The sequence below is a fragment of the Pseudophryne corroboree genome, chromosome 9 (genome assembly GCF_028390025.1).
Source record: "Pseudophryne corroboree isolate aPseCor3 chromosome 9, aPseCor3.hap2, whole genome shotgun sequence".
NCBI classification, from domain to species: domain Eukaryota; kingdom Metazoa; phylum Chordata; class Amphibia; order Anura; family Myobatrachidae; genus Pseudophryne; species Pseudophryne corroboree.
In genome coordinates, this window is record NC_086452.1 from 384,103,770 (window position 1) to 384,125,212 (window position 21,443).

At 45.6% G+C, this 21,443-nt stretch overlaps 1 protein-coding gene across 3 annotated transcripts in view; it reads right to left on the minus strand.

Moving 5' to 3' along the window:
* The window catches only part of BICD2 (BICD cargo adaptor 2), a 183,272-nt gene that overhangs the window by 58,831 nt on the left and 102,998 nt on the right, over positions 1–21,443 (minus strand). For all 3 annotated transcript variants that reach the window (XM_063940804.1, XM_063940803.1, XM_063940802.1), the window contains exon 2: positions 6,571–6,783. In XM_063940804.1, the coding sequence (XP_063796874.1) occupies positions 6,571–6,783 (213 nt within the window). The remainder of the gene's footprint in view (positions 1–6,570; positions 6,784–21,443) is intronic.

Genomic DNA, 21,443 nt, shown 5'->3' on the forward strand with positions numbered 1-21,443 from the left:
GAGGGAACACATACACTGACTGTACGTCCACGGAGTTACCAGTGCGTCCACCGCCACTGCGTTTGGGTCTCGACCTGGAACAGTACCTCCGAAGCTTCTTGCTGAGGTGAGAGGCCATCACGTCTATCTGAGGTACACCCTATCGGCTTGGGCTTGTCACCTCTGCGAACACCTCCGGATGGAGGCCCCATTCTCCTGGATGGAGATCGTGTCTACTGATGAAGTCCGCTTCCCAATTGTCCACTCCTGGAATGAAGATTGCCGACAGTGCCACCACGTGCTTTTCTGCCCAGAGGAGGATTCTTGTTACCTCTGACATCGCAGCTTTGCTCTTCATTCCGCCCTGTTTATGTAGGACACCGTTGTGACATTGTCCGGCCCTTAGTTCCAGAACGTTTATTGGAAGGAGAGATTCTTAACTGGACCACCTTCCTTGGAAATTTTTTCCCTTGGGTGACTGCTCCCCAACCTCTGAGACTTGCGTCCGTGGTTAGAAGGATCCAATTCTGAATCCCGAACCTGCGGCCTTCGAGTAGGTGAGAAGCTTGGAGCCACCAGAGGAGTGAAATTCTGGCTTTTGGCGACAGACGTATCTGCTGGTGCATGTGAAGGTGTGATCCCGACCACTTGTCTAGGAGATCCAGTTGAGAGAACCTCACATGGAATCTTACGTACTGAATAGCCTCGTAGCAGGCAACCATCTTCCCCAGAAGGCGAATACACTGATGAACTGATACCCGGGTTGGCTTCAGAAGCTCCCGGACCATTGATTGGATCACCAACGCTTTCTCCACCGGTAGAAACACCTTCTGCACTTCCGTGTCGAGTATCATCCCTAGGAAGGGCAGTCTCTTTGTCGGCTCCAAATGTGACTTTTGGAAGATTCAGGATCCACCCATAATCATGAAGTAGCCGAGCTGAGATAGCAATACTCTGCAACAGCTTCTCCTTGGAAGATGCTTTTATCAGCAGATCGTCAAGATATAGAATTATGTTCACTCCCGGTCTGCGGAGGAGTAGCATCATTTCTGCCATGACCTTGGTGAACACACTTGGTGATGTAGATAGGCCAAATGGCAGTGCCTGGAACTGATAGTGACAGTCCAGCAGCACAAATCTGAGATAAGCCTGGTGAGGCGGCCAGATCGGAATGTGAAGGTATGCATACTTGATATCCAGGGATACTAGGAATTCCCCCTCCTCCAGAACGGAGATCACCGCTCTCAGAGATTCCATCTTGAATTTGAATTCCCTCAAGTAGGGGTTTAATGACTTTAGGTTTAATATTGGCCTTATCGAACCGTCCGGTTTCGGTACCACAAACAGACTTGAGTAATAACCCTTGTGTTGCAGGTGAAGTGGAACTGGAACAATGACATTTGTTTGAACCAATTTTTGAATGGCTTCCTGTAGGATGGCCCTTTCTGTCAGCGAAACTGGTAAGCCTGATTTGAAGAATCTGTGAGGTGGGGGCTCTTGAAACTCCAGCCTGCATCCCTAGGCAACAATATCTTTTAACCAGGGGTCTAGGCATGATGACGCCCAAACGTGACTGAAAGCTTTTAGTCTCGCTCACACCTGTCCGACCTCTAGGCTGGGAGGGCCACCGTCATGCTGACTATTTTGAGGAAACAGAACCTGGTTTTTGTTCCTGGGAACCTGATGGTGCTGGCTTTCATCGACCTCCCCTAAAGGACTGCAGTGTAGGTGAAGGGTAAAATTTTCTAGCCAGCGGTGCTGCTGAGGGAAGAAAGGTTGACTTACCCGCAGTTGCCGTGGAGATCCACGCATCCAATGCATCCCCAAACAGAGCCTGACCTGTGAAGGGTAGGTTCTCCACACTACTCTTGGATTGCCAGAGTCCTCTGCGCGCCGAGACCGCCAGAGAAGTAGCCTGTATTCAGCATGCCAAGTTCCTCCATGGCTTCCACCATGAACCCTGCAGAATCCTGTATGTGACGTAAGAACAAATCAAATCAATGTCACTCCTATCTATAGTATCTAAGTCCTCTAGCAATGTGCATGACCACTTCACTATGGCTTTAGAAATCCACGCACAAGCAATAGTGGACCTTAAAGCTACGCCAGTAGCTGTGTATAGTGATTTGAGTGTAGTCTCAATTTTGCGGTCAGCCGGCTCTTTCAAAGCGGTTAAACCAGGAACAGGTAAAACCACCTTTTTTGACAACCTAGATACAGAAGCGTCAACTATAGGGGTGTTTTTCCACTTTTTTCTATCTTCTTCAGGAAAAGGGTAAAAGCAATAAGAACCCTTTCTGGGATCTGGAATTTTTTCTCTGGGCTTTCCCAGGAGTTTTCAAACAAAGAGTTTAACTCCTTGGAAACCGGAAAGGTAAGTGAGGATTTCGTACTTTCTGTAAAATAAGAGATTCCACCACCTGTTCAGGTATGGTCTCAGAAATGTGTAAAACATCCCTAATGGCTTCAATCATTAGTTGCAACCCTTTAGCAAGGGATGCATCCCCCCCCCTTGCATATCACCATCACCGTCCCCTGTATCAGTGTCAGTATCAGTGCATTATCTGGGCAAGTGTACGCTTTTGTGGGTATGTAGGTGGGGTTTTTGATGAAGTAGTGGGAGACAAATATGGTAACCCTCCACAGATTTCCTAAAAAATTGCGTCTCTTTCTCAGTATGCGACATCCTTGTAGAAATCTGGGATATCATTCCCCTTAAAGAAACCACCCATGGGACAGTATATTGCAGTCCTGAGTACATGGCATAGACTCCTCAGGAGAAGATAAACACTCTGCAGCACAGGACACAGAGTCCTTAGACATGGTAATGTGGGACACACACACACACACACACACACACACACACACACACACACACACACACACACACACACACACACACACACACACACACACACACACACACACACAATGTCAGATACAGTTTCCCCCAGAGTACCTTCAGAGTCACAGAGTCTAAGGAGCCAGCCACCCAGCGCCCCTGTGGGCAGTTATTATGATAAAAACCCGGCGCTGACTAACTAACCTTAATAGGTTAATTAGTACTAACAATACATTCCCCCCCGTCTATAACACCCAGGTACCGCAGAGGGTAACTGGAGTTATGTGGAGGGTCAGTGCTCCCTGTCAGCGTCTTCCTTCTATGTCTGCAGGGAGAAAAATGGCGCTGGTGAGTGCTGGATTCGCTCTGAGGAGAAGCCCCGCCCCCTGTAATGGCACGCGGCTTCCCGCACAAATTTGATTATACTGGCTGGAGGTATACTATGCTAACAGCGGGATTAGCCCCCGTTAGCTTCTTTGACCAGTTTAGGTTGACTGAGCTGGCACAGGACACCCCTCCAAGCGCCTACACTTAGTGTTGCTGAGCCTTCATGGAGCGCAGCCTGTCAGAGCTGCGCTCCCACCGTTGTGCCGCCATACCCGCCGGCGACCCGCTAACCGGGATGCCGGCGCTGTACTCACCACCTTCTATCTTCTGGCTCTGTTAGAGGGTGGCGGCCGTGCTGCGGGAGTGAGCGGTCGCCTCGTGGGCTTGCGATCACCACCCTAAGGAGCTCAGTGTCCTGTCAGCAGAGATAGAGAACCATTAACTTCAAAAGTTGGTTCCTACTCCCCCCCTAAGTCCCACGAAGCAGGAAGGCTGTTGCCAGCAGCCTTCCTGTAACCAAATGCTCTAATAAAACAAAAAAACTAAGAAAACTCCTAAGAGCTCCCCTAGCTGTGACCGGCTCCTCCGGGCACATTTTCTAAACGGAGTCTGGTAGGAGGGGCATAGAGGGAGGAGCCAGCCCACACGATTAATCTCTTAAAGTGCCCATGGCTCCTAGTGGACCAGTCTATACCCCATGGTACTAATGTGGACCCCCAGCATCCTCTAGGGCGTAAGAGAAAACAAGTACTGGAGTTTGGAAGTCAAATTAAGAAGTGCAGCAGTTAAAAAAAAAAGATTTACATGTCGGCCTGCAGTTTGCATTATATTCACTCCTAGAAGCATGTTGAGGGGCAGCGGATCTGTGAAATAAGGAAACGCTATTCGGAACTGTGCATGGTGCAGACAGGCATTATGTACATCACTGATAAAACAGAGCTCTCTTTGGTATGTGACTAACTTTAGCGTCTTTCTCCCAGCCACAGTTATTTCATACAGGGTACCATATACACTGAGGGCATGGAAGGCCTTGGAAGAGCGTGTGAGGGCTCTTAGAGCAATGAAAAGCAGTGGAGGATTTGGCTGGAGTTTTCAGTAAGTAAACAATTTCAGTTTGTATTGAATTGAGCTGTACTGTAATTTATGTCAAGCAGTGTTTGCATTTCCAGTTCATTAAGTAATGTCACCTTCCTGCTACTCCTGAGTGCCCTGTGTTTGCATAGTGCCGTGTGGTCAGTGGCGGTCAGACAGCACGCGTTCCGCCATGATTTGTACAAATACGATATAGTGCAGTGACAGGATACGTTTGCTTAAAACTATAATATAATTTTAAATTATCATCGCCATTTATTACAGGGCAAATACACAATATTTTTAAGTAGGCGTTATATTCGCTGTCAAGTAACAGCTGTCTCCATTCATTGTTTTGTTATTAAACAAATGTATGCGCACTGGGGGAAACGTATGGCAACAACAGTTGTAGTTCAGCTGCAATTTAATCCCTAAAGGGTATTGTTGTCTGTCAGTGGTGAATAGTGTTGTGAGATAATCCCTTTAATCAGGGGCATTTCAACCGAGGAGGGAGCCCGTGTGCACCAGCGGGTGGGCCCCCTCCTCTGCACGGTGCAGTAGTTGCCGGAGTCTACTGTGCATGCACAGGTCTCCGGAAATATTGCACCGGCCATGTTCCAGAGACCAATTTAACTACTGCGCAGGCGCAACGGCCATTTTGGCTGCGATTTTTACCACGATTGCAGCGCCCAACTCTGGACTCCAGAAAGGGAAGTATTCAAATATGTGTGCAGCGTGTGCACGGTGTTGGCCCCCCTGGACCTAGGGGCCCATGAGCACCACACACATTGCACCCATTACAGAAACGCCCATGTCTGTAATATAGGACACCTATTACACAGACTGTGTGGCTGTCTGACTGTTGTCTGCATTTCACCTGCTATTTATCAGCCACAGAAATTATGTAAAATTCATGTGTCCCATATCAGAGAGATGTGTGTTTGGGGAGACCGGACTGCTATATATTTATTGGAAGTGATATATGTGCAGGTCCAAGAATAATGACACAGCGTCACCTACATACTGTATATACAATAGGAAGTCATATTTACAATAATGAGGCCTATCCGCTCCCAGGAAACCAGTGACGTCACTGAGGAACTTACAACTAATATCTGTAAGCCCTGGTCATTAATCACCAAAAAAATTAATTATTATAAGGCCTAAAGTTGTTCTCACAAGCAGTATGCCTCCACCAAGCAGGGGACAATTCTATATAGAATGTACATGCAGGTAAGCAATTCCACATGCAATGTGATCAACCAATATGTAATTAAAATGTTATTTATCCCAGAGGTGCATAAAATTCGTACCGTCTCCGTGGTGCCTGTAAGAGTACTTTAAAAAAATCTTAACAGTGTCACGCCAGACCTTGCTGCTTTTTTGTTTATACTGTAGGAACTGTGGTTTAAAGGGTCACAGTGTGAGGCAATCCATTCACAAAGGAAGCATAGATAAGAGGCTGGTAGTTCAGCTATGCCAACATGGCAGAGGGTACAGCACGTGTACTACAGTTATCTGGGAATGACTAACCCCTTAAACCAGGGATGGGGAACCTTTGGCCCTCCAGCTGTTGTTGAACTACACATACCAGGACGCTCTGCTACAGTTTTGCTACTTGGCCATGCTAATACTGTTGCAAGGCATGCTGGGATGTGTAGCTCAACAACAGCTGGAGGGCCAAAGGTTCCCCATCCCTGCCTTAAACAGTGCCTACAGTACACTACTTAATATTTAGGTGTCCGCGAGTAAGTGCCGATATATGCTGCAATTATGGTACTGCCGGACTCACCAATTTTGTTCACAGCCCCATAGAGCAGAGTATAAAAATCCATGAATCCAGAGCAGGATCGGGCCGCAAGAGGGGCGAGTTACCAAGTAATCGGCAGCATTTCCATTAAGTTACAATGGCAACTCGCCCTCCTCACGCCTAATTGAATTAAACTCTTAAAGCAGTCCTTTCACCCTCACACGTTGGAGTCTCACAAAATGGTTTCCGCCATGTTTAAAAGTAATAATGTTGAGAAGGGGAGGCTTTTGATATGCCGGCTGTCGGGATCCCGGCGCTCACCATATCGAAGCCGGTATATCGACAACTATTCTCCCTCTTGGGGTGTCCACGACACCCCTAGAGGGAGAATAAATAGCGTGCGCCACCGTGCCCGCAAGAGGCTCTTTTGTGCTCACCTCGTAGCCTGCATGCCGGCGGTCAGGATCCCTGCGCCGGTATGCTGGGCGCCGGGATCCCAAGTGCTGGCATAACGTAGTAGACCCATCGGGAAGACAGTAGTACAGTTAAAGTGCTAGGAACCCCACTAATCACTGTGTGGGTAGTAATGCAGGTCTCATACCTCTCGCAGTTCTTGAGCCACAGAATTGAGGCGCTCGTTCTCAGACAGTGTGTTGGCGACCACGTTTCTGGATTGTTTAAGCTCTGTTTGCAGCTCTAGGACCTTTTTCATGTAATATTCTTCCTTGGTTGCAGATTCCTGTATGAGCGTTTCCTCTCGACTTTCCCCATCAGCTGCCACCTTCTTATGGTTACTATGTGCTTGTCCAAATGCCTGCAGGACCGAGATAACACATGTTACACAAACAGCTACAGACATATTAAATTACCCACTTAGAGCTCAACAAGAGACGCAAATTCTCTGCTTCATCAATGGCCTAGCTCGGGGCTAATTTAATTGCTCCAATATTTTCTGCTAAATTCTCCCAGTTCATTATACATGGACACTTCCTGAGAGCAAATAAAAGTGGAGCTTAGAATTCACTAGCTCACATATGTTCTATTCTTGGCTGCCAGCGGAAAAGACTTAAATCACAATAATTTCACACTTAAAGTAATCTGTATATTTGTATACCCCATGCTTCAAATGACTGTCCCTAAAGCAGACTGGCAATGGTAAGTAAAGTGTAAATGATAACATAATTATATTAAATTGTCCACGTTGTCTACACACAGCAGATGCAGCGATTTTGTGAGCCAAACCAATATATTTAAGGAAACCGATAACTAAATTACTATGACATTTCTTATGCCTCACAAACACTTCTACCTCCTACTGAATTAATGTTTGCATATTGGTTCTGAAAGTATTCATTGGAAGGGTTAGGGCCTGAGCCACCATTAGGCCAACCTAGCCTAGGGCTCCAGGGTTTAGTGGGTAGAGTGACATGTCACTCATTCTGTGCATTTGTCACCATGATGCACCCTCACAATGCACCTGTTGCCGAAATAGGTAGGGAACAGCTGGTAGCTTCTTACCGGTGAAGCTGCCAGCTGCTGCTCCTTCCTGCTGGTAATGGGCTGGCAATGCCACACCGGGCTATGATGTCACAGCCTCGCAGCACATTCCCAAAAGGGGGACAAGTCGCTTCACCCCTCTACACACATGGTAAGAAATGGGGAAGGTGTGGGCCAGAAATTATTCTGATGGTGGAGGGCCTGAGAGGTGAGTGCTCCTTAGTGTCCCAGGATGCATATGCTGGCCCTGCGTTAAAGGCCTTTCTCTATACCCTTGTTAAACAAAATTATATTAATATATAACAAATCTTTTCTCCACAATACTTCAAGAAACACTGAAAAAATCACAAACACTGGTGATCCCGTCTAGACAAAAGCTACTGGTTATACAGTATCTTGATTGGCTCTGGAACATTTGCGGCCTTAAAATAAACCCACCCTAAGCATACAGCAGTTGCAGCCATTTTGTAGCCTGAACCGGGATTCATGAGATTTTAGCCAATCAAATCATCGGGAACTCGGGAGGTAACTGAGGGATAGTAAATTAAAAGGCTGCATTCTCACCAGATGGCTGCCTTCAGTAGGACGTTTAGAAATTAATCTTACACCGCCTGAGTAAGCAAAATGGCACTGATCAATGAGTAACATACAAAGCATATTTTTAAATAATAAATAAATATATATGTTTTAATTAAAAAAAACACACACACACACACATATACTAGCTGCAAACGTCTGGTTTTTAATAGAATATCTGCATAGGGGTGTAGAGGCCCATTTCTAGTAACCATCACTCCAGTGTTTTAACGGAACATTGTGATTGCTAATCGCAGTAGAAGACTAACGGAAGATTAGAAAACCCTAGTACAATTATGTTAGCTGAGAATGGGTTTGCTCGTTAGAAAAGCTATAAAACTGGCCTTCCTTTGAGCTACTTGAGTATCTGGAGCATCACATTTGTGAGTTCGATTATACTCTGAAAATGGCAAGAAAAAGAGAACTTTCATGTGAAACTCGACAGTCTATTCTTGTTCTTAGAAATGACGGCTACTCCATGCGAGAAATTGCCACGAAACTGAACATTTCCTACAACGGTGTGTACTACTCCACAAACAGGCTCTAACCAGTGTAGAAAGAGAAGTGGGAGGCCCAGGTGCACAACTGAGCAAGAAGACTAGTCTCTAGTTTGAGAAATAGACGCCTCACAGGTCCTCCACTGGCAGCTTCATTAAATGGTACCCGCAAAACACCAGTGTCAACGTCTACAGTGAAGAGCCGACTCCGGGATGCTGGTCTTCTGGGCAGAGTGGCAAAGAAAAAGCCATATCTGAGACTGGCCAATAAAAGGAAAAGATTAATATGGACAAAAGAACACAGACATTGGACAGAGGAAGATTGGAAAAAAGTGTTATGGACAGACGAATCGTAGTTTGAGGTGTTTGTATCACACAGAAGAACATTTGTGAGATGCAGAACAAGTGAAAGATTCTGGAAGAGTGCCTGACGCCATCTGTCAAGCATGGTGGAGGTAATGTGATGGTCTGGGGCTGCTTTGGTGCTGGTAAAGTGGGAGATTTGTACAAGGTAAAAGGGATTATGAATAAGGAAGGCTATCACTCCATTTTGCAATGCCATGCCATACCCTGTGGTTAGCGCTTGATTGGAGACAGTTTCCTCCTACAACAGGACAATGACCCAAAGCACACCTCCAAATTATGCAAGAACTATTTAGGGAAGAAGCAGGCAGCTAGTATTCCGTCTGTAATGGAGTGGCCACCACAGTCACCAGATCTCAACCCCATTGAGATGTTGTGGGAGCAGCCGGACCGCATGGTACGCAAGAAGTGCCCATCAAACCAATCCAACTTGTGGGAGGTTCTTCAGGAAGCGTGGGGTGAAATTTCTTCAGATTACCTCAACAAATTAACAGCTAGAATGCCAAAGGTCTGCAATGCTGTAATTGCTACAAAGGGAGCATTCTTTGACGAAAGCAAAGTTTGAAGGACAAAATTATTATTTCAAATAAAAATCAATATTTCTAACTTTGCCAATGTCTTGACTATTGTTCTATTCATTTTGCAACTCATTTGATGAGTAAAAGGGAATTTTCATGGAAAACACGAAATTGTCTGAATGACCCCAAACTTTTGAACGGTCGTGTGTGTATGTATGGGTGTGTGTATGTATATATATATATATAACAGACTTGGAAAACTGCGGCACTCGTGATTGATGAAGAAAAAGTACACTTTAATGAGTCAAGCCCATGGTAAAAATGCCATACACGGCCGTGTATGGCATTTTTACCATGGGCTTGACTCATTAAAGTGTACTTTTTCTTCATCAATCACGAGTGCCGCAGTTTTCCAAGTCTGTTACATATCTCCCACTGAAGGCACCGTATACCACTGGAAACGGCAACGAGTGACGGTTCATTTCTGCACACATATATATATATATATATATATATACAGGTTGAGTCTCCCTTATCCAAAATGCTTGGGACCAGAGGTATTTTGGATATGGGATTTTTCCGTATTTTGGAATAATTGCATACCATAATGAGATATCATGGCGATGGGACCTAAGTCTAAGCACAGAATGCATTTATGTTTCATATACACCTTATACACACAGCCTGAAGGTCATTTTAGCCATTATTTTTAATAACTTTGTGCATTAAACAAAGTGTGTGTACATTCACACAATTCATTTATGTTTCATATACACCTTATACACATAGCCTGAAGGTCATTTAATCCAATATTTTTAATAAATCTGTGTATTAAACAAAGTTTGTGTACATTGAGCCATCAGAAAACAAAGTTTCACTATCTCACTCTCACTCAAAAAATTCCGTATTTCGGAATATTCCGTATTTCGGAATATATGGATATGGGATACTCAACCTGTATATATATATATATAATAAGATTTTACTTACCGATAAATCTATTTCTCGGAGTCCGTAGTGGATGCTGGGGTTCCTGAAAGGACCATGGGGAATAGCGGCTCCGCAGGAGACAGGGCACAAAAAGTAAAGCTTTTTCAGATCAGGTGGTGTGCACTGGCTCCTCCCCCTATGACCCTCCTCCAGACTCCAGTTAGGTACTGTGCCCGGACGAGCGTACACAATAAGGGAGGATTTTGAATCCCGGGTAAGACTCATACCAGCCACACCAATCACACCGTACAACCTGTGATCTAAACCCAGTTAACAGTATGATAACAGCGGAGCCTCTGAAAGATGGCTTCCTTCAACAATAACCCGAATTAGTTAACAATAACTATGTACAATTTATGCAGATAATCCGCACTTGGGATGGGCGCCCAGCATCCACTACGGACTCCGAGAAATAGATTTATCGGTAAGTAAAATCTTATTTTCTCTATCGTCCTAGTGGATGCTGGGGTTCCTGAAAGGACCATGGGGATTATACCAAAGCTCCCAAACGGGCGGGAGAGTGCGGATGACTCTGCAGCACCGAATGAGAGAACTCCAGGTCCTCCTTAGCCAGAGTATCAAATTTGTAAAATTTTACAAACGTGTTCTCCCCTGACCACGTAGCTGCTCGGCAAAGTTGTAATGCCGAGACCCCTCGGGCAGCCGCCCAAGATGAGCCCACCTTCCTTGTGGAGTGGGCCTTTACAGATTTAGGCTGTGGCAGGCCTGCCACAGAATGTGCAAGTTGGATTGTGCTACAGATCCAACGAGCAATCGTCTGCTTAGACGCAGGAGCACCCATCTTGTTGGGTGCATACAATATAAACAACGAGTCAGATTTTCTGACTCCAGCTGTCCTTGCAATATATATTTTTAATGCTCTGACAACGTCCAGTAACTTGGAGTCCTCCAAGTCACTTGTAGCCGCAGGCACTACAATAGGCTGGTTCAGATGAAATGCTGACACCACCTTAGGGAGAAAATGCGGACGAGTCCGCAGTTCTGCCCTGTCCGAATGGAAAATCAGATATGGGCTTTTGTAAGATAAAGCTGCCAATTCTGATACTCTCCTGGCAGAAGCCAGGGCTAGAAGCATGGTCACTTTCCAAGTGAGATATTTCAAATCCACCTTATTTAGTGGTTCAAACCAATGAGATTTTAGAAAGTCCAAAACCACATTGAGATCCCACGGTGCCACTGGAGGCACCACAGGAGGCTGTATATGCAGCACTCCCTTAACAAAGGTCTGGACTTCAGGGACTGAAGCCAATTCTTTTTGAAAGAAAATCGACAGGGCCGAAATTTGAACCTTAATAGATCCCAATTTGAGACCCATAGACAATCCTGATTGCAGGAAATGTAGGAATCGACCCAGTTGAAATTCCTCCGTCGGAGCACTCCGATCTTCGCACCACGCAACATATTTTCGCCAAATTCGGTGATAATGTTGCACGGTTACTTCCTTCCTTGCTTTAATCAAAGTAGGAATGACTTCTTCCGGCATGCCTTTTTCCTTTAGGATCCGGCGTTCAACCGCCATGCCGTCAAACGCAGCCGCGGTAAGTCTTGAAACAGACAGGGACCCTGCTGAAGCAAGTCCCTCCTTAGAGGTAGAGGCCACGGATCTTCCGTGATCATCTCTTGAAGTTCCGGGTACCAAGTCCTTCTTGGCCAATCCGGAACCACTAGTATCGTTCTTACGCCTCTTTGCCGTATAATTCTCAATACTTTTGGTATGAGAGGCAGAGGAGGAAACACATACACCGACTGGTACACCCAAGGCGTTACCAGCGCGTCCACAGCTATTGCCTGCGGATCTCTTGACCTGGCGCAATACCTGTCCAGTTTTTTGTTGAGGCGAGACGCCATCATGTCCACCATTGGTCTTTCCCAACGGGTTACCAGCATGTGGAAGACTTCTGGATGAAGTCCCCACTCTCCCGGGTGAAGATCGTGTCTGCTGAGGAAGTCTGCTTCCCAGTTGTCCACTCCCGGGATGAACACTGCTGACAGTGCTATCACATGATTCTCTGCCCAGCGAAGAATCCTTGCAGCTTCTGCCATTGCACTCCTGCTTCTTGTGCCGCCCTGTCTGTTCACATGGGCGACTGCCGTGATGTTGTCCGACTGGATCAACACCGGTTTTCCCTGAAGCAGAGGTTCTGCCTGGCTTAGAGCATTGTATATTGCTCTTAGTTCCAGAATGTTTATGTGAAGAGACGTTTCCAGGCTCGTCCATACTCCCTGGAAGTTTCTTCCTTGTGTGACTGCTCCCCAGCCTCTCAGGCTGGCGTCCGTGGTCACCAGGATCCAATCCTGTATGCCGAATCTGCGGCCCTCCAATAGATGAGGACTCTGCAACCACCACAGAAGAGACACCCTTGTCCTTGGAGACAGGGTTATCCGTAGGTGCATCTGAAGATGCGACCCTGACCATTTGTCCAACAGATCCCTTTGGAAAATTCTTGCGTGGAATCTGCCGAATGGAATTGCTTCGTAAGAAGCCACCATTTTTCCCAGGACTCTTGTGCATTGATGTACAGACACCTTTCCTGGTTTTAGGAGGTTCCTGACAAGGTCGGATAACTCCTTGGCTTTTTCCTCCGGGAGAAAAACCTTTTTCTGTACCGTGTCCAGAATCATCCCTAGGAACAGCAGACGAGTTGTCGGCATTAACTGGGATTTTGGAATATTCAGAATCCACCCGTGCTGTTTTAGCACTTCTTGAGACAGTGCTAATCCCATCTCTAGCTGTTCTCTGGACCTCGCCCTTATTAGGAGATCGTCCAAGTATGGGATAATTAATATGCCTTTTCTTCGAAGAAGAATCATCATCTCGGCCATTACCTTTGTAAAGATCCGAGGTGCCGTGGACAATCCGAACGGCAGCGTCTGAAACTGATAGTGACAGTTTTGTACAACGAACCTGAGGTACCCCTGGTGTGAGGGGTAAATTGGAACGTGGAGATACGCATCCTTGATGTCCAAGGATACCATAAAGTCCCCCTCTTCCAGGTTCGCTATCACTGCTCTGAGTGACTCCATCTTGAACTTGAACTTCTTTATGTACAGGTTCAAGGACTTCAGATTTAGAATAGGCCTTACCGAGCCATCCGGCTTCGGTACCACAAAAAGAGTGGAATAATACCCCTTCCCTTGTTGTAGAAGAGGTACCTTGACTATCACCTGCTGAGAGTACAGCTTGTGAATGGCTTCCAAAACCGTCTCCCTTTCGGAGGGGGACGTTGGTAAAGCAGACTTCAGGAAACGGCGAGGTGGATCTGTCTCTAATTCCAACCTGTACCCTTGAGATATTATCTGCAGGATCCAGGGATCTACCTGCGAGTGAGCCCACTGCGCGCTGTAATTTTTGAGACGACCGCCCACCGTCCCCGAGTCCGCTTGAGAAGCCCCAGCGTCATGCTGAGGCTTTTGTAGAAGCCGGGGAGGGCTTCTGTTCCTGGGAAGGAGCTGCGTGTTGCTGTCTCTTCCCTCGACCTCTGCCTCGTGGCAGATATGAATAGCCCTTTGCTCTCTTATTTTTAAAGGAACGAAAGGGCTGCGGTTGAAAAGTCGGTGCCTTTTTCTGTTGGGGAGTGACTTGAGGTAGAAAGGTGGATTTCCCGGCTGTAGCCGTGGCCACCAAATCTGATAGACCGACTCCAAATAACTCCTCCCCTTTATACGGCAAAACTTCCATATGCCGTTTTGAATCCGCATCGCCTGTCCACTGTCGCGTCCATAAAGCTCTTCTGGCCGAAATGGACATAGCACTTACCCGTGATGCCAGTGTGCAGATATCCCTCTGTGCATCACGCATATAAAGAAATGCATCCTTTATTTGTTCTAACGACAGTAAAATATTGTCCCTGTCCAGGGTATCAATATTTTCAATCAGGGACTCTGACCAAACTACCCCAGCACTGCCCATCCAGGCAGTCGCTACAGCTGGTCGTAGTATAACACCTGCATGTGTGTATATACTTTTTTGGATATTTTCCATCCGCCTATCTGATGGATCTTTAAGTGCGGCCGTCTCAGGAGAGGGTAACGCCACTTGTTTAGATAAGCGTGTTAGCGCCTTGTCCACCCTAGGAGGTGTTTCCCAGCGCTCCCTAACCTCTGGCGGGAAAGGGTATAATGCCAATAATTTCTTTGAAATTATCAGCTTTTTATCAGGGGCAACCCACGCTTCATTACACACGTCATTTAATTCTTCTGATTCAGGAAAAACTATAGGTAGTTTTTTCATACCCCACATAATACCCTGTTTAGTGGTACCTGTAGTATCAGCTAAATGTAACGCCTCCTTCATTGCCAAAATCATATAACGTGTGGCCCTACTGGAAAATACGGTTGAATCGTCACCGTCACCACTGGAGTCAGTGCCTGCGTCTGGGTCTGTGTCGACCGACTGAGGCAAAGGGCGTTTCACAGCCCCTGACGGTGTTTGAGTCGCCTGGACAGGCCCTAATTGATTGTCCGGCCGCCTCATGTCGTCAAACGACTGCTTTAGCGTGTTGACACTATCCCGTAGTTCCATAAATAAAGGCATCCATTCTGGTGTCGACTCCCTAGGGGGTGACATCCTCATATTTGGCAATTGCTCCGCCTCCACACCAATATCGTCCTCATACATGTCGACACACACGTACCGACACACAGCAGACACACAGGGAATGCTCCTAACGAAGACAGGACCCACTAGCCCTTTGGGGAGACAGAGGGAGAGTTTGCCAGCACACACCAAAAGCGCTATATATATATCAGGGATAGCCTTATAATAAGTGCTCCCTTCTAGCTGCTTTGTTATATCAAAATATCGCCATAAATTTGCCCCCCCCTCTCTGTTTTACCCTGTTTCTGTAGTGCAGTGCAGGGGAGAGACTTGGGAGCCGTCCTGACCAGCGGAGCTGTGAGAGGAAATGGCGCCGTGTGCTGAGGAGATAGGCCCCGCCCCTTTTCTGGCGGGCTCGTCTCCCGCTATTTAGAAAAATCAGGCAGGGGTTAAATATCTCCATATAGCCTCTAGGGGCTATATGTGAGGTATTTTTAGCCTTTATAGGTATTCATTTGCCTCCCAGGGCGCCCCCCTCCCAGCGCCCTGCACCCTCAGTGACTGCCGTGTGAAGTGTGCTGAGAGGAAAATGGCGCACAGCTGCAGTGCTGTGCGCTACCTTTAGAAGACTGCAGGAGTCTTCAGCCGCCGATTCTGGACCTCTTCTGACTTCAGCATCTGCAAGGGGGCCGGCGGCGCGGCTCCGGTGACCATCCAGGCTGTACCTGTGATCGTCCCTCTGGAGCTTGATGTCCAGTAGCCAAGAAGCCAATCCATCCTGCACGCAGGTGAGTTGACTCCTTCTCCCCTCAGTCCCTCGCTGCAGTGATCCTGTTGCCAGCAGGAATCACTGTAAAATAAAAAACCTAGCTAAACTTTGTCTAAGCAGCTCTTTAGGAGAGCCACCTAGATTGCACCCTTCTCGGCCGGGCACAAAAATCTAACTGGAGTCTGGAGGAGGGTCATAGGGGGAGGAGCCAGTGCACACCACCTGATCTGAAAAAGCTTTACTTTTTGTGCCCTGTCTCCTGCGGAGCCGCTATTCCCCATGGTCCTTTCAGGAACCCCAGCATCCACTAGGACGATAGAGAAATATATATATATACACACATACACACACACACACACACACACACACACATATATACATACACACATACAACCTCCAAATGAGTTAGAGGGCGCTATAAATCACTTTCCGAGTAAAACCAGCAGTACTTATAAATGACCAATTATCTTATAACAACAATTTATTAAAAACATACTTCATGCTTTACAGCAGGCATTCCCAACCACGGTCCTCAAGGCACACCAACAGTGCAGGTTTTAGTGATATCCAGGCTGCAGCACAGATGGTTAAATCAAAATAACTGAGCTACTAATTAAGTCACCTGTGCTGAAGCCTGGATATCACTAAAACCTGCACTGTTGGTGTGCCTTGAGGACCGTGGTTGGGAATGCCTGCTTTACAGAAACAGAGACAAACCCTTTCAATACACAAGTCATACAAATTGTGTCAATCTGAGTTATGAAGGGTATTTTCTCTCCTCAACTCTGACTCGTTTCGTCCTATAAGAACTTCTTCAGGAAAGGGGGGGTCTGTGCAGCTATACAGTCAATCCAAATGGCAATCATAGGGACAATCACTCAAAAAACCTGGTTTGTAGTACAATTTTATGAACTTTATAAAACGTCAATTCGAAAGATGTGAAGGTTTCACATCTTTCGAATTGACGTTTTATAAAGTTCATAAAATTGTACTACAAACCAGGTTTTTTGAGTGATTGTCCCTATGATTGCCATTTGGATTGACTGTATAGCTGCACAGACCACCCCCCTGAAGAAGTCCTTATAAGACGAAACGCGGCAGGGTTGAGGAGAGAAAATATCCTTCATAACTCAGATTGACACAATTTGTATGACTTGTGTATTGAAAAAGTTTGTCTGTTTCCGTAAAGCATGAAGTATGTTTTTAATAAATTGTTGTTATAAGATAATTGGTCATTTATAAGTACTGCTGGTTTTACTTGGAAAGTGATTTATAGCGCCCTCTAACTCATTTGTAATAATCCTTTCTAACAGGAGGATTGTGTTAGAGGTGCAGCATAACAACAGCGCAAGATAAGTATGTATGTATGTATGTATGTATGTATGTATGTATGTATATATATATACATACAAACACACACAAATGAAAATTTGTATGTTGCCACCACGCCCGAATACACAGAACTAAAACGTTTGGTCCTTTGTTCCATAAATATCTACAGACAAAACATTACTCTGGAGAGTAATGTCAAGGACTCAGAAGCCCAAATTACAAAACTGTATGCCCTGTAGACGTGATCAGAGCTGTGATATCACATAAGTAATAACAATAGGGTAATGATTGGATATACGGAGGGACAGAGAGGGTCTGTCCTTTGCTGACATCTAATCGCTGAGACTTAGCTTTTCTAATTAGATTCCATTTGATTTCAGATAAGGAAAATCAGTGAAAATGAGATACGACAAACCCACAGATCCCACTGAGACACATTTCACCGGGAGAGCCCCGGGGAAATTAAAAAACATCACATTTCAGACAAGGAGTATAATACCATCTGTGCAGGGTCCCTACAAATCAGTATCTTATTTACAAAGCAGCTTAAAACGTCTCCTAATACCTTATGTCTGCTTACATGTAAAGATGTATCAATGTCTCTTATCTCTATCTGACATGATTACAGCTACAGTCTCGTCTGCAGCATATTAAATATACATTCAGTGCGTAGTTTTCCTGTGAGTGAATGTTTAGCAATACCAGACGTTTGTTTTGTCATTCTATTCAAATAAATAAACAAACAAATAAAAAGATTTTTGATGTGTAGCTTATTTGAGTGTGTTAAGGAGGGTACAGACGGAGAGATCAGTGCTTAATTTCTAAGTAATCTGACTAGATTGCTTAGAAGTTAAGCACAGATCTCTCCGTGTGTATGCCCTACAGGGATAGCGATGCGCGGACCCCACGTGTCGCTATCGCCAGTGCTAAATTGGCCTGCATGCAGGCACAATCTAGCAGGTCGCTCATTTCACCGCTGGGTGAAATAAGCAGCGCCCTCGTCCCGGTTCCGGTATGAATGGTCGACAGTCATTAGGTCGACCACTATTGGTCGACATTGACATGGTCGACACATGAAAATGGTCGACACATGAAAGGTCGACATGAGTTTTTTAAACTTTTTTTGGTGTCGTTTTTTGCGTAAAGTGACTGGGAACCCCAATTAGTGCACCGCGTCCCCTCGCATGGCTTGCTTCGCTCGCCATGCTTCGGGCATGGTGCTACCGCTTCGCTCGGCACACTTTACCGTTCCAATCGTAGTCCATGTGGATCGTAAAGTATGGAAAAGTTCCCCAAAAGAAAAAAAGTTAAAAAACTCATGCCGACCTTTTCATGTGTCGACCTTTCATGTGTCGACCATGTGCCCATGTCGACCATGTCAATGTCGACCAATAGTGGTCGACCTAATGACTGTCGACCATAACATGGTCGACCATGTGAACGGATACCCCTCGTCCCCACCCCTTGCGCTGTGCTGAGCTGGGGGAGAGATGTGTGCTGAGCGGTCACTGACAGATCGCTCAGCACACATCTCTCCCCGTGTGTACGGGACTTTAAACTGGGAGGCACCAGCTTAGTAGTTACAATATGACAGAATTTGAAATCCTTTTATAATACATTCTGTATATTGCAAACAAAAACAAAACCCTAAATATCGTGTCTTAAAATTATTCACAACGGACCTAAACCAGTGGTTCCCAAACTGTGTGCCGTGTCTCCCTCGGGTGCCTCAGGACACTTGCAGGGGTGCCTTGGATTGGTGGTACAGGACCAATTTAAATTATTTATGGCCAATGTAATAGGCAAAACCAGTGCTGGTGGCTGCTAATCATAAACTATGTGGACAAACAGAAGCAAATCTTGTCCCAAACCACACAATTGAACCTAAGGATGACATATAAACACAATTTACTTCATTTAATATTTATTCTAAATCTCTCAATAAAAAAACTTTTGGCCTAGGGGTGCCGTGAAAAAAATTCTGATACTCTAGGGCGCCGTGATTCAAAAAAGTTTGGCAACCACTGACCTAAACAATAAGTGCATTTATTTATCATAGGAAGACGTGAGCTCCTTATTTAACAAACCTCTGATCCGGCAAAGCCATCCGTGAACATCAGTAAAAAATATGCTTTTTTTTCTCTCTATTAAGTAAAGCATTTGTTCCATTTAATAGTAGATTGAATAGTACATAGGTTCTCAAACTCGGTCCTCAGGACCCCACACAGTGCATGTTTTGCAGGAAACCCAGCAGGTGCACAGGTGTATTAATTACTCACTGACACATTTTAAAAGGTCTACAGGTGGAGCTATTTATTTCACTTGCGATTCAGTGAGAAGACCTGCAAAACATGCACTGTGTGGGGTCCTGAGGACCGAGTTTGAGAACCTGTGGAATAGTAGATAAATTATATATTTTTTGTTATCTTTTTATGGAGTTTGCTACTGGAATCGGCAAGGGGGGGGGGGGGGGGGGGATTCAATTACCTGCGGTAAATTACCACAGGTGAAACTGGGAGGTAGCCTCGGGCTTTAACGCCCAGTGCTATTCAATTGGACTACCGATTTCTCCCGGTAGCCTTGTTAAAGCCCGTTAGATTACTGTGTTAAGAGGTGTTAACCAGGGATAATTGGTGTTAACGCACAGAAACTGTGAAAAATTCACAGATTAATATGTTAACGCAGTAGCGGCACCCGTTAACCTCCACATTATCGGGGATTGTTAGCACATAGATAGTGCAGCACATATGATCTAACAGAATTGAATTCATCAGCGATATGTCGTGGGTGCTTTTTAGCACCTGCGATGTATCGCATCCGATCAGGGCCGTAGGTGTGTTCCAGTGGACCGCACTGCTGGCACACACCTATAGGCTGCAGAGCAGAGAGGCGCTGGGCAGGCTCTCTCAGCCAATCAGCGGCTGCCCATTCATTTGAATAGGAGTTTTGAAATCTGCCTCCTGCCGCTAACGCAGCTTGTTCCCTGCCGGTATCTCCCCGGGAGTCCTTTACATGCGATAAATCGCATGCGATTTATCGCATGTAAAAAATGATACATCAAGTGCCAAATCGTATGAAGCCCACGCGGTGAGCTTCAATGGAAATCGGGTCAGACTTGTCCTTTGGACAAGTCGGACCGGTGTATGGGGGCCTTATCTCTGCCACAGTTTTGCTATTACGGAATGCTAATACGGAGGCACATCATGCTGGGACTTGTAGTTTCACAACACCTGGGGAGCCACAGGTTGGCCAGTTCTGTTCTAGAAACTTTAGCATAAAGTAAATATAATATCCTGCTCAAGTATTAAACTTTTCCAACTTACATGAAGCCATTTAATTTGGAGCTATCCCATCAGCTACCTAATTATTCATGTACCTCCAGCTATATGAAATGAGGACTCTCACCAGTAGAATTACACACATTTAGAAGCACAATAAATCTTTTTTTATTCTCATACAGACGAGTGAGTGAAGTGTCAGACAGAATAAATTCTGCAATGCCTGCAGGTGAACACAATCCTCCAGCATTCTATTCAATTCCCTCAAGTAGTAAATCTGAAATTAGATTGCATACTCTGGAGCACAATTATTTTAGGATGCCTAAAGCAAAAGTGCTAAACAGATTATCTAGCTATATTCTGGGTTAATATATTTCTGGGACTTTCCTATTCAATGTTTTTTTCCAGGAATATGTTAGACAATAATAAGCATTTCTTATCAATCAGACAAGAAGCAATTAGTGACCTACAATAAAGTGCATCTTTTTGAACAAAAGGAGATATCTAGTCACGTAAATATTTCTCCCAATACTCAGCCACTGGTTATATAGTATAAAGGGATTCGGTATGATTTACCGGCACGTTGGCCGTCAGTATGCAGACAACGGCATCCCGGCTACCAGTATGCCGACAGTGGGGCGAACGCAAAGACTCCCCTTGCGGGCTCGGTGGCTCACTGCAGGTTCTATTCCCACTCTATGGGTATCGTGGACACCCACGAGTGAGAATAGTCCTGTTTGGCCGGTATTCCGGCTGCCAGCATAGTCAGCTGTCGGGATTCCGGCATCGGTATCCTAAACGCCAGGATCCTGACAGCCAGCAACTTAAACATATATCGTATAAAGGGTATTTTAGCAAATGGCAACACCCAAATGAATGCATGTGGCACGAGACTCTTCTGGTGCCAGCATTTCCCCATCTATCTTCCAAAACCCACTAAAAACTGGACTGCCCCGTGTTCTTTTTACTTTAATATACTTATGGGACAGTGGTAAAGCATAAGAAGAAATATATTAATGAATGGAAATATTCATTAAGGTGCCTTCATTAATTCTGTTTTCAGAGCTTATAACTGAGAAGATGTCTAGCTTACCAT